General features: G+C 46.2%; 1 protein-coding gene across 1 annotated transcript in view; it reads right to left on the reverse strand.

Annotated features, from left to right (window-relative positions):
• Positions 1-13,889, reverse strand: part of CDHR3 (cadherin related family member 3) — a 257,056-nt gene that overhangs the window by 30,460 nt on the left and 212,707 nt on the right. The window contains exons 9-11 of the mRNA XM_066354381.1: positions 13,403-13,551; positions 10,782-10,971; positions 1,395-1,566 (exon numbers count right to left, since the gene is read on the reverse strand). Of these exons, the coding sequence (XP_066210478.1) occupies positions 1,395-1,566; positions 10,782-10,971; positions 13,403-13,551 (511 nt within the window). The remainder of the gene's footprint in view (positions 1-1,394; positions 1,567-10,781; positions 10,972-13,402; positions 13,552-13,889) is intronic.

The following is a 13,889-nucleotide window of genomic DNA, read 5'->3' on the forward strand; positions in this document are numbered from 1 at the left end:
TGGCTCAGTGGATAGAGTGTCAACCCAGCGTATGGACTTCCTGGGTTCGATACCTAGTCAGGGCACACAGGAGAAGCAACCATTTGCTTCTCCCCCACTCCTGCTCCCCTTTCTCTCTCTCTTTCTCTCCTTCTTCCCCTCCTGCAGCCAGTGGCTTGATTAGTTTGGGTATGGCCCTGGGCACTAAGGATAGCTCGGTTGGTCTGAGCCTCAGCCTCAGGCGCTAAAACTTGCTTGGTTCTTGAACATCAGCTCAAGACAGGGTTAGTGGGTGGATCCTGGTCAGGTTTCATGTGTGCCTCATTATCTCCCCTCCTCTCACCTAAAAAAAAGTTATGAATATATGTAAGGAATATAAATAAGCCTGACCTGTGGTGGGGCAGTGGATAAAGCGTCAACCTGAAAACATTGAGATTGCCGGTTCAAAACCCTGGGATTGCCTGGTCAAGGCACATATGGGAGTTGATGCTTCCTGCTCCTCCCCCCTTCTCTCTCTCTCTCTCTCTCTCTCCAATGAATAAATAAAATCTTTTAAAAATATATAAATAAATAAAATCTAAATATAGTGAAGGAGGAGGAAATGTGTTAGTGGTTATCACTGAATGGTAATGTTTTTCTGTGTTTTCTACATTTCCTACAGTGAACATGTATTAATTTCCTAAACAGAAAAAAAAAATTACTTTTTAGCTGATGCTATGAATAAAATTGGTAAGAATTTCTTGAGGACCAAAGAAGGGCTTGGGATGGGAGGTGGAGAAGGGGGATGAGAGGGTGCCTTTTAGTGGGCTGCTTGCTCTCCTCCCTGAGGCTTTATCTCTGATGCAAAAGGACCCCACACCAGGATCACTGCCCTCCAAGACTCCCCCAAACACCCCACTTTCCTCTGCCCTTCCAATTCTGCTTTTGCCCCTGTGGAGATACTGTGCAGTGAGGCTTCCTAACAGCCTCTTTCTCATTCCCCTTTGGTCCAGAGTGGTTCTACAAGGCTGAGTTTAGCAGGACACACTCATATCCCCCCTGGCCCTGGACCTGCTTTCTCTCACCTCACACTTCCAGGGGCCTAGAAGGAGCACTCAAATACATGAAGTGCTTGAGCCCAGAGGGCACTAATCTGACTATAGAGGCAGCTAAGCAGGCACAGCAAACTGCAGCTATGCAAGAAAAAATCCAGTCCTTAGCACCCCAGGCATAACTATGCATAACAGATGATTCCTGGAACCTGGGAGAAATAAAGAGCAAATGGGGAAAACGAAGTTACTATTAGGTTTGTGAGTTCCAGCTGCGCAGAGAGGGTATTACCTTGGAAATTTCTCTCTCTGGTGCAGCAAAAGCACTATGCATGTTAGACCAGCTTCCCCCATGCCCTTTCAATGATGCAATGACCATTAACTGACCACTATTTTCCCAGAGCCAGCTGGATCCTGTAAAAACCTTCCAGGACTCCCTGCTCCAGATGGCGTGGTGAAGTTGAATTGGTTGTTTGGTGCTTCACTGTCAGCATCAAAGCAGACCGTGTTCAGATCCAGAAGCAACGTCCCCTTGGCTGCTCTTTCAGGCATCGTAATGCTGGCAAAGAGATATAATTCAGTATTTTCCCCAACAAATGATGATTGAGTGTTCCTTCTGACATAGACCCTAGGCTAGACATCTCTGCTTTCATTTCAATTCAAACTAAGATCATGGTTATTGCAGTAACTGCCTACCTGGTGTCCCTGCTCTGCTCTGGCCTCCTTTAAAATGATCAAAACACCAGCCAGAGGGATCCTGTTAGACTGTTGTCAGATCAGGTAACTCCTCTGCTCCGAAATCTCAAGTGCCTCCTCATTTCACTCAACACCCTCCGCTGGACCTCCGGGACCCTTCATCATGTGCACTGCCACTCACCCTTCCTTGTCTGACTCATCGCCTACTAACACTTCTGGTTCCCTCCACTCGGGCCCCTGGTGCTCCCTGAACATGCCCCAGGCTCTTCCATTTCCTGTGGGGTGCCCTGCCCACTGATGTCCATATGGCTGCTTTTTCCGTTTCTTAATCTCCAATCCAACGTTACCTTCTCAGGAGGCTACCCGGCTATCCTATCTAAAATGTGTATGACCCCAACCATTGCTCCCTCTCCCATTGCCCCCTTTATGTTTCATTCTTGGCACTTATTATTTTCCAATATATATACTATATAGCTTACTTATTTATTCTGTTTATTGTCTTTCCCCCCCACTAGACTGTAAGCTCTACAAGGGTAGGGATCTCTGTCTGCTTTGTTCTGGGCATGCTCAATAAATATTTGTTGAATGAATGAATGGTAGCTTATGAGGCTAGCACAGTAGTGAAGAAGAATACAAGAGAAATGTGAATTCTTCCCCTGCCTATATAAGTTTGTAACCTGATTAGAGGAAACCCTGCACGCCTATAACCCTCACCTCCATGCTTTCCAGATTGGGAATTCCTCCACTTGTGTTCTAATGGCTTTGATCTCATAGAAGGGCCTTCTACTACTTTAGTATCATTAATTCAGTAGAGGTTTATTAAGAATCAAATTCAGAGCTTCCAATCTCCAGTCACTTCAGGGTCTAGGCAAACAGCACAAATGAGTAAAGCTGCCCCCAAACTAGAGCTATCTGGTCAAACCCAACTTGGTATGAGAGATTGAAGAAGAGTGGTTAACACCTTGAAGCTTCAGTTCACTGAGGGACTTTATCAAGCTTCCAAATTTTAGTTTTTCCATCTATGAAATAGACATAAATGATATCAATTAGCTTTTGCTATGTAACAAACCAGACCAAAACTTAGTGGCTTAAAACAACAGGCATTTACTATTTCTTACAAAATTAAAGGTTGCCCATTAGTTCTTGTTTTTGACCGGTTTAGCTGGTCACTGTCCTCACTAGCAGTTTGGCTGCAGCTAGGGTGGCTTTGTCCACATATCTGGTGGGAGGGAGGTGGTTGGTCTCTGTGTTATGTTGTCTCTCATCCTCTGGGAGACTAATTTGGGCTCTTTACACAAAGATCTCAGGTTTCTAAAAGTAGCAAAAGAGGACAAGTCCCAATGTACACTAACCTTTCAGGCCTATGCTGAGCCACATCTGTGATTGTTCCAATGGGCAAAGCAACTGATGTGCTCAAGTATAGATTCAAGGACTAGAAAGAGAAGCCTATCTTGTGATGGGAGGAATGGTGAAATCACATTGCACGGGGCACATATACAGGCCTGTTGGAATATACAGGCTGGAGCCTTGGTTTGAGGTTTGTTTGTTCATTTGCTTGCTTGGTTTTATTTATTTATTTATTTATTTATTTATTTATTTATTTATTGCTATCTCTCTTCAATCATATTTTGCCTTAGGCAGAATTTCTTTCAAAAATATATTGTGGCTGCCATGAGAATGTGCCTGGAAGACCTTCAGTCACAGGAATATAATTGACCACAGACCCCAGCTGCTGTGTTCCTTTGCTATATTTGCAATGAGGCATGCACCCATGACAGGGTGTGGCAGAGCTGTTAAAGCTGGCTCGTTCCTGTCCTAGGACAGCTGACTTTGGCTCGGGACTCCCTAGTGCCATAGCCAATCCCTCCAGAGACGGCCCACGGGCCAGCACCTCTCTGCCCATCCTCCCTCTCTTTCCTTCACTCGGGTCAGACTTGCATGTGGTCTTGAGGCGGGATGGGAAGAAACTAGGGAAATTCCTTGGCAAGTGAAAAAGGGAAATTGAGGCAGATAGCTAAACAAGCTGGACAAGCAATTTACAGCCAGACAGAGAAGGTTACCTCCCTAGAGATCACATCCAGGCCTCTGTTGTAGTTTAGCTCCAGGACCAGCTGCAGTGACTGAGCCCCCTGCCCTGGAGCTGCGCAATCCACAGAGACCTTCACCCTGAAAGGGCACACTCGGAAAGTCTATTGAAATCCTCCACTAAACTCTCGGTCTAATCCAGGCACATATGGGAACAGATCGATATTTCTGACTCTCCCACCCCCTTCCTTTCTATCTAAAAATCAATAAATAAAACTTTTAAAAACTCCCATTCTGCCTGACCTGCAGTGGTGCAGTGGATAAAGTGTTGACCTGGAATGCTGAGGTCACCAACTCGAAACCCTGGGCCTGCCCAGTCAAGTCAATGAACAACTAGAGTGAAGCAACCATAAGTTGATACTTCTTGCTTCTCATACCCACCCTGATAAAAATCAATTTTTAAAAAATCTTTATAGCCCTGGCCGGTTGGCTCAGCGGTAGAGCGTCGGCCTAGCGTGCGGAGGACCCGGGTTCGATTCCCGGCCAGGGCACACAGGAGAAGCGCCCATTTGCTTCTCCACCCCTCCGCCGCGCTTTCCTCTCTGTCTCTCTCTTCCCCTCCCACAGCCGAGGCTCCATTGGAGCAAAGATGGTCCAGGCACTGGGGATGGCTCTGTGGCCTCTGCCTCAGGCGCTAGAGTGGCTCTGGTCGCAACATGGCGACGCCCAGGATGGGCAAAGCGTCGCCCCTGGTGGGCGTGCCGGGTGGATCCTGGTCGGGCGCATGCGGGAGTCTGTCTGACTGTCTCTCCCTGTTTCCAGCTTCAGAAAAATGAAAAAAAAAAAAAATCTTTTAAAAAGCTCCCATTCTTTAAAAAACCTCAAAACAAAAGACCCAATCAGATTTAGTTCCCTTCCAAGAGCATGAGGACCGCTTTCCCTCTCTCCCTCCTTCCCCCACAGGCATGCATCTCCTAGACTCTAAGTGTCCCCGCAGATGTGCAACCCGGGGAGCAGTGAGCGGTGGCAGTGTATCCCGAGACAACCCCCGAGCCTATCTCCAAGGCCCCTTGTCTCTGACTTCCCAGTGTCGGCTCACTTCTTTCCCGAAGGTTTCTGAGGCTCAAGGCAGCCCCGCCTATCCTCTCTCCTGTTGCTTCTTTTATTCTGGGCCCTTCCTTCTTTTGCTGTCCCCAGCTTTAATAAACCTATTGTCAAAATCTCCTGGACTCATGTTGTGAACTTCTTCCTTCACAAAGTCAAGTATCCACACACCACCAGCTGGCTGGCTACAGACCTGGGTCCCCTTTCAGGTGACAGACTGAGGACACCCAGCCTTGTCTAGCTCTCTGCTCATTTTCTCCCACAGGCATTTTCCATCTTCCCTAATAAACACAGTTAACTTTCTTTTTTTTTGAGAAAGAGCAGGGCAGATAGGGACAGATGGACAGAAAGAGAGAAAGAGAGATGAGAAGCATCAACTCATAGTTGCAACACCTTGGTTGTTCATTGATTGCTTTCTCATATGTTCCTTGACTGGGGGCTCCAGCTGAGCCAGTCACCCCTTGCTCAAGCCAGCAACCTTCAGCTCAAATCAGCGACCATGGGGTCATGTCTATGATCCCACGCTCAAGCCAGTGAACCCGCACTCAAGCTGGTGAGCCTGTGTCCAAGCCAAGGACCTCAGGATTTAAAACCTGGCTGACTGACGCTCTATCCACTGCACCACCGCCTAGTCAGGCAACACCATCAACACTGAATCCTGTTTGGTGTCTTGCTCTCAGAGCACCCAGACTAACACATGTTAAGTTCTTTAACCCTCTGTACAATCACCTCTCTTTGCAACAAAACTGAGCTGCCTCCTGTATTCCACATTATCTCTGAATGGCAGCTGACACATGCTCTGGACTCTGCCAACGTGGAGCAAAGCGAGAGCAAGGATGGTCTTAGGTCTCTGAGGGTAAGTGGGTTTGCCTCCTGAAAGCGCTTTTCTGACAGGTGTGACTGAATCTCCACAGTGCCTTTTGCAGTGTTGGGCAAATCAATGTGTTTCAAGTGTGAAACAAGTGTGTTTAGGTTTGATTGCTTGTGTTTTGCATTGGCAAGGGGCAGCACCCTGTGTGTGTGGCCTATGGAAGGCTGCGGGTGCTTGCCCTCAGGGTGGCCAGGCTAGAAATTACAGACTGCCCGCTGCCATGGGGAGGGGCGAGTGTTTGCTATTGTTTGCTGGAGAAGGGGTATTTCTGCCTGGCCTGTTTGGCTGGGGAGTGCTGGGACGGGTGGGGGCCTGTGAGGAGAAAGGGAAGCAGTCTTCCTGCCTGTTTGATCATCTGCCATTATGAGTCTTTAAGAAACAGAATGGCCCGCCATCCTCTGGCTCCACTGTTCCTTTACCATCTGCCCAAGTTCAATGTGCAGCTGCATGGCCCCAGCCACTGACCTTACATCTGGCACAGCCGGCAGGATTCAGATCAGATGTGGAGCCACAGCCACACTTGAGGGGTGGTGTGGAGGACTGGTCATTGCTCAAGCCAGTGAACCCGCACTCAAGCTGGTGAGCCTGTGCCCAAGCCAAGGACCTCAGGATTTAAAACCTGGTGATTGATGCTCTATCTACTGCATGTATGGTTCCCCATGGCTCTCCTTTTGGGGACTGTTGGCTGGCTGTTTTATACAGTCCTGCGAGATGAAACTGAGAGCTCTGTGCGAGAGGCTGCCCAAAGCCAAAACCTCCATGAAGAGTTGCAGATCCGATCCGAGAACTGCAGGTCTAGCTGAGAACTAGACCTGCTGAGAACCAGCAATGGCTTGAACTGGAGTAAGCGTGGGAAAAAGAGGCCGACCAGGTTTGAGAGCTGCTGAGCACCCACAGCACCTGGGACTGGAGCGATCTACAGGTTTGTGAGTCGCAGTTTGCCCTGGAAGTTGAATGTTGGCAGTGGCAGTTGTTGGAGAAACAACTGCGGGTTAAGCTTCAGACTGAGAGCCAGCAGTGGCAGGAGCTAAAGATGGAGCTGTGCCAGCGGAGTGGCTCTGAGTCGGCAGGAGCAGGCGTTTCCGGCTCCTCTGCTGAGGATGAGGAGGCTCAGGCTGAAGGTGCCGTCCGCAGACTCCAGAAGGTAAAAACCCAACAAAGAGTACCTACTGAGCCCCTGGTAGGCTTGCTGCGATTGTGGGACATAGGGGTGCATTGCATCATGCTCTCTGGAGCAGAGGTATACAGGTTGGACTGTTGCCACGCACTCCTCCTTGGGGCAATGTCTTCAGAGCTGGCATGACTACAGGGATGAGGGGGGTGGCCTGAGGCTCTATGTGAACCTAGATGCCTGTAATGGACCTTTGGGTGATTTGCACAGACAGCTGGGCTGTCTATCGTGGACTGACTCTTGGATTGCAACCAGAGGGGGGCACTGGCTCCCTTGTTGGATGGACATACCACTTTTGGACAGTATAAGAGACCCTGATGGGTGGGGGGGAAGGCCCAGCTCTGGTGGAAGCCCTCCTGCACCAGAAAGCTGCTCTTGTCCAGTTGAAGAGATGGACCAAGGACACGTTAAGGTTTTCATGGACACAGCACTCTAATATACAGGCCCATCCACCTACCGTGGAGTAGGGGCTAGAGATGGGCCTCCAGTTTGTGCCTTGGGCAGAGTGCTCAGGGGGACATTGTGAAGGGCACCTTTGTAATTGTTGGAATTGTATAACTTGTGCTGTTGCTATAGTCTGTTTGTTTATGTAAGGTACCTCATTCCTCTCACTGGGATACCTGTGGTGTAGATTGTGAGGCAAGCAATCCTAAAGGGGTGGAGTGTTGGGCAAACCAATGTGTTTCAAGTGTGAAACAAGTGTGTTTAGGTTTCCTCACTTGTATTTTTCACTGGCGCAGGGCAGTGCCCTGTGTGTAGTTTATGGAAGGTGGCAGGTGCTTGCCTTCAGGGTGGTAGATTGCAAATTGCAGACTGCCTGCCACTGTGGGGAGGGGTGATTGTTTGCCGTAGAAGGAGTATTTCTGCCTGGCCGGTTTTGATGGAGAGTGCCGAGGGGCTTGTGAGTAGGAGGGTGAGTCCAGAGAAAGAGTCCGGGTTGTGGAACCAGAAACCAAGTTGGGGCTTGGGAGCCCTGATTTCAGTCCAGCCTGTTTGGCTGGGGAGTTCTGGGACTGGTGGGGGCCCGTGAGGAGAAAGGGAAACGGTCTTCCCTGCCTGTTTGCTCATCCGCCATTATGAGACTTTAATAAACGGAATGACCGACCATCCTCTGGCTCTACAGTTCCTTTACCATCTGCCTGAATTCAGTGTGAATCTGCAGAGCCATGGCCACTGGCCCTGCAGGCAGAGATCGCCTCTGGGTCTCAGCGGCACTGGAGTCCGGGCATTCACGTTCCTGTCTTGCATTCACAGTGTCATGGTTTTATTCATAAGTACTCAGAATATATGCTATTTGTTAAATGCTGGCTAACTGCTGTTTCATATCAAGTACTTTAAAAATACTATTTCTGGCCTGACCTGTGGTGGCGTAGTGGGATAAAGCATCAACCTGGAACGCTGAGGTCGCCTGTTCGATACCCTGGGTTTGCCTGGTCAAGGCACATATGGGAGTTGATGCTTCCTGCTCCTCCCCTTTCTCTCTCTCTCTCTCTCTCTCTCTCTCTCTCTCTCTCCTCTCTGAAAATTGAATAAATAAAATCTTTAAAAAAATACTATTTCTAATTCCCTTATCTCCAAAGGGTTTATATTTTTGTCCCTATTGTATAGGTGAAGAAACAGTGATTTAGAGTGGTTTCAAAACCTGTCCAAGAAAGTTAATGCATACAGGCACAATTCTGTGTTGCTTGTGTTAGAACCATCGTAAATATTACTTCAAGTTCCATCAGTCAGTGAACCTCCAGGCTCACAGATGGTTTGGAAACCAGAACCTTGATTCAAACACTGTGAAGGCCAGGAGGTTGTATCATCATCGACAGAGTCCAGCATCCTGAAGCCGGGTGAGCCTCTCATTCCAAAAGAGGTCTCTGCAATTGGCTCCTTGGGGCTGCCTGGTCTGTTCTTTCCTTCTTCTCTGACATTTGGTATTTCCCCCTAAGCACTTGACTTAGAAAGCGCTTCCTCTCATTTATCAAGCCTTGCCTCCAAGCAGGCTGCCCCACTCCCAGTCTGACCACAGTTCCCTCCCAGGTGATGGTGACTGGTCCTAGGAGGGTAGCGCACGAGGAGAAGAATTCCTGGATGCACTGGAGCCACCCAAGAATGCTCACATAGATTTAGATTTTCTAAGAAAGCAGAGGGTCTCTCCATATCCTCTCTACTTCATCCCCAGGGCCCAGACAGTGGTTAACAGAGGTGGGTTCAATTTCTGCATGTAATGCTGGAGAAGTCACAGTTCTAACTACCCATGGCAACCATCTCCACCCATCCAACAGACGCTGAGGTAAGGTTTGGGGTAGGAACTTATCACACGGTCAAGGCTATTATTGACTTTACTGGGGCATTAGCAGGAAGTAGATGGCAAATTAGGAAAATTCTAGAAGAGGTTTAGTAAAAGGACTATTACAAAGGTACACAGAGGATATATGGAAATCTCACAAGATGGAGCAATAGCTCCAACCTAGTAAGAGTGGAGCATCCTGACCATACCTAAGCCTGAAGGAGCCAGTTCAGGAAGCAGTTCCTGAAACTGGAACCCAGGGAGAGATAGTGCTGTGTGCTGCAGGCTCCTTGTAGGAACTGAGACCCTCAGGAGGTGGGGGGCCTCATGCAATTGACAGGGGGTGGGAGGGCAGGGGAATAAATACACTGACTTCATCCCCCTCCTTCCACTGGCCAACCAGAAACTGCAGGGCAAGCGAGCCAGTTGATAATCCATACAGGTCAGCCTCCTGGGGCACAGAGCAGGGTAGAGATGCTAAAGGCTGGATCTGAAGGGGCAATAGAATGTGTCCAGAACAGGGTTTAGTGGTTTTAATATCAGACTCAAGACCACACTTAATCTTAGCATTATGCAGGGCATGCCAATTGGGAAAACAGGGAGACATTCAGCACCATAATAAACAAATTTATGTCTCTATTGTTTGCCTTAGACAATCTTTGTCTAGGGTTCTTGGTCCTTTGCACAGACATACTATGTGTTGTGTCTGTGTCCAAAATCACCTGGAGTTTAAAAAGCCAACTTGCAAAACCAATCAAAGACAAACTGACAGACTCAGAAGGAAACTCTGTCTAAATGGACATCTGAAAATGAAACCTACCCCGGTCCAGTCTTGCCCCAGGTGGAGCCCCCTTCAGACTCCCAAGCAGCTCAAGCTAGCTCTCCCAGAATCCCTGTGGAGAGGAAGCTAACCCAGGGAGTTTCTACCTTGTGGCACACAGACAAATTAGTTAGTAGAGAGACAGTGCTGTTTCCAGAAAGGCATATTAACCCAGAATACAAGGCACACGATTTTAAAATAATGATCATGAGACAAACAGATCAAAATACACAAAAGAACTCACATTCCACTTGTATCTGCATTTCCCCCTTTTCTGTTGCCTTTAGTTTACATGCAATTGAATTGTGTAAAGTGAATTAAATGCTTTATTTTGTTTTAAGTAATTACTTGGTTTGATTTATTCATCTTACTAGCAATTTGTTTCTTGAGGAGCTCCCAGTTTCTACTCTGAAGTCTCAGCTGTTATAACTGACAACTAACGGCACCATCTTGCCACACATGGCAATAAACAAAGGCACAGCCCAGAGAGGGTCCAACAAGTCCCCATGGTGCTTTTCACCAATGGAGATGAACATGTAGAAGAGAGCAAAATAAAAATGTTTTTAAACCAAGTAAGAAAGTGGAGAAGGTAAATAACGAAGAGAAAGAAAATGAACGAGAAGCAAGAAAAAAGGGTGATGAAAGGAAAACCTATCGACTAAACCAGACAGTGCCAATCTACTTATTTTGTGAGCCATGTCCCAATACCCATAATTCTTCAGGTTCTCCTGAGAATAACCAGACAGGCCCAAGGGCAGAGCTCCACCAAGCAGGTGACACGCCCAGCATGTGTCTCAGGGTGTGCGTACCTGAAGGTGAACTTCGTGCAAGTAGCAGGGTTGTCATTAATGTCTTCCACCAGGAAGGTTATCTGTATGCGATTCTCTTGGCCTCCAAAGGGTCTATCCTTCACTAGGACTTCCAGAGAAAAGACAGGATTTTGCCTTAATTCACCTGCATCGCGGTCTAGCCTGTGGGCCACTTGGATGGTACCAGTTACTGAGAAGGCAAAGGTCAGAACATGACTCTTTGGAGAGAAATGAAGTGTAAGGGCAGCTGGAGACTTGCAGTATGTTGAAAAGAACATTCTGATATGAGGACTGTCTTACACAGGGAATATTCTCATACAAACACATTTTTAAAAATTCATGTTTAAGTTCCTGTATTAGATATTGATTGGAGTATCTAGCCTGACGCTTCCAGAATTTTTCACCCCAACCATCGGGGTTGGGCCCTTGGCAGCAGCTTTTGCCCATAGGGGTCTGGACAGGTAGGCAGCTGACTTCAGCTAGTGCACTGGGTTCCTTTACTGTAGAATTTGTAGCGAGGAGACATACACTGGGTAACCAGTCAAGTTAATAGTAGAGCTACAGGTAACAGGCCAGAACTCTAGGGGCTGAGGGCAAGGAGTGGCGCTGCTTCCCACCTTCCTAGCTCCTGACTGTCCCGTTCTTTCCATGAGATACTCAGTATCCTACTCATAAGAGTCCCCATCTTTTATCTTATTTTTATCTTGCTTGGTTTGACTTGCCTTAATTTCTGTTACTTATGACCAAAGAGTCTTAAATATGCTTCCCCCAAACATTGTATTTGTTAAAATTTCAATTTTGCAATACTAGAGCCAACAGAATTTTAAATCAAGGTGGTCTGTCCCTGTACTATCAGTTCTGATGACAGGACATTAGGAAGGTTTCAGAGCACAATTATTGCCTCGGCCTGTCTCTCCTGAGAGCAGGTATACTTTGCCCTAAGCCTATGGGGCAAATAACACATTGTCTTCCTGGGACTGTCATCCAGTGCTGGACTCCACAAAACCATTATATAAAGTGAAGTCTCTTTTTGGTGATGTCACAGGAACTCCTGATGTGATACTGTCTAGGAATAATGAAGAGGGTAAGATCTGGAGTCAGACAGCTTCAGTTCGTATTTCAGACTCAACAACATACAAGCTCTGAGACCTCGGACAAGTTGCTTCACCTATCTGAGTCTCTCTCCTAAGCCTCAGTTTCCTCATCTGTAAAATACAGATTATGATAGTTCGTTGGGTTGCTATGCTGAGTACTTTAGATGGAATGCAGGTGAGTCACTCAGCATAGGGTGTGGTAGGTACTGAGACCCTAATAAAAAAGTGGCTATTATAGGAGAAATAGCCTTCTCTGCTCTGAGACACTTAGATGGGAAAATAATGCTCAGCAATCCAGCAAGTTGATCTAGATCAGCACAGTCCAATACAATAACAACTAGCCACATGTGATTAGCACTAGAAATGGGGCTAGCCCAAACTGAGATTTGCAGTAAATATAAAATACCCAACAAACTTTAAAGATTTGGTACAAAAGAAACCCCAGTGATATAAAATATTTCATTCATAACCTTTAAATATTAACTAAATGTTAAAATGATAGTTTGAAACTGTTGGGTTAGCTAAAATGCCTTAAAATATTAATCTCACTTGTTTCTTTTTACTTTTTAAAAATATGGCTACTAGAGGCTTTAAAATGATTTAAGTGGCTTCTATTCTATTTCTATTGGACAACTTTGGTCTAGACCAGGCATGGCCAATGGCTCACTGGCCGGATCTGGCTCGCATAATGAGTTTGTGCAGCCCGCGATTAAATTTTTAATATCTCCGCTACTTTAAAATATCAGCTACTCAGAAGCGGAAACGTCTTTGATTATTGGAAATTGAGATATTTAAGAAGATAGTGATACACGGAAAAGAATTCCGAGTGTGACTAATCTAGGGTGAATCAAGTGGTATTGTAGCATAGACAATAGCTACAGTTGATAACTGAAAACGTGTCCAGGCTGTTTGTAAAATGAAATAATTGTTTTATTGCGATATAACCCCTTCAAGCTCATTCTAAATTAAATATTGTTTCGATTGATTGCGATACAGTTTGGATATTTATATGGTATGTAATTCTATTTTTGTTAAAATATATTTTTATTAAAATAATATTGTATATTAAAATTATTTTCACTCACATTTATTTATAAACAAATTACATAATAAAATTTTGTTTACTTAAACAAATCATTTTTGTATTTAACATTTTTAAATTTTAATATTTCATCTACCTGGTGAAAAAACTTTTTCTAATCTGTCCTGAGGGCAAAACCTGTTGGCCACACCTGGTCTAGAGCCTCTCTTCAGAACACTTCAGAGTACCCTCAGGACAATGACCTCCCAGCTCTCACCTAGGAACCTGCCTCTAAGGTGAAGCAGGGATACAACTGTCGACCTGAGGTCGTGTTTAGTTTCCCCAACCCCCATGTCAGCTGTTCCTAATATGCTTAGTACCAGGTCAACTATGATGGTCTAACAGAAAGGCATGCCTGGATCAGAAGATACATAAAACATTTGAAAAAATCCAAATGGCTGGCTGAAATAAAAGATGTCCACAAATGATGTGAATAAGGGACTTACACTGATTTATCATGAAATAGCTGTTAACAGTAGTGATGCTGTAGAGGAGGAAACTGGTAGAACCTTTATCATCAGGGTCCTCAGCTGTAATATTGGCCACGATGGTTCCTGGAGCCAGTTCCTCCCGAATCTTATACACTTGCAGTGGGCTGGAACAGAAATACAGCAGACATAGATAATTTTCAGGGGCAGGGAGGGTGGAGTCTGGGAAGTGGGTATTTGGGTAATGCTAAATATAGCTCTGAGCTGTTGAAGTTGCATCAGCATGCTCAGGGAGAACTCAGCAGCTGAAAGGATGGGAGACTGGCTTTTATATTCCAAAGATCACATCCCTGTGGATGCAAAAAAAGTGCCACGCTGTTACTGCAGTGACATTGGCCATGCTCTCTGACTTCACCGTCACCTGATGCCACTTAGATCAGCATTAACTTTTTTTAAAACTAAGCATAGTTGGTCTGTCCAGCCATCTTCTCTTTTTCTCCCAATT

The sequence above is a fragment of the Saccopteryx leptura genome, chromosome 12 (genome assembly GCF_036850995.1).
Source record: "Saccopteryx leptura isolate mSacLep1 chromosome 12, mSacLep1_pri_phased_curated, whole genome shotgun sequence".
In the NCBI taxonomy this organism is placed as follows: domain Eukaryota; kingdom Metazoa; phylum Chordata; class Mammalia; order Chiroptera; family Emballonuridae; genus Saccopteryx; species Saccopteryx leptura.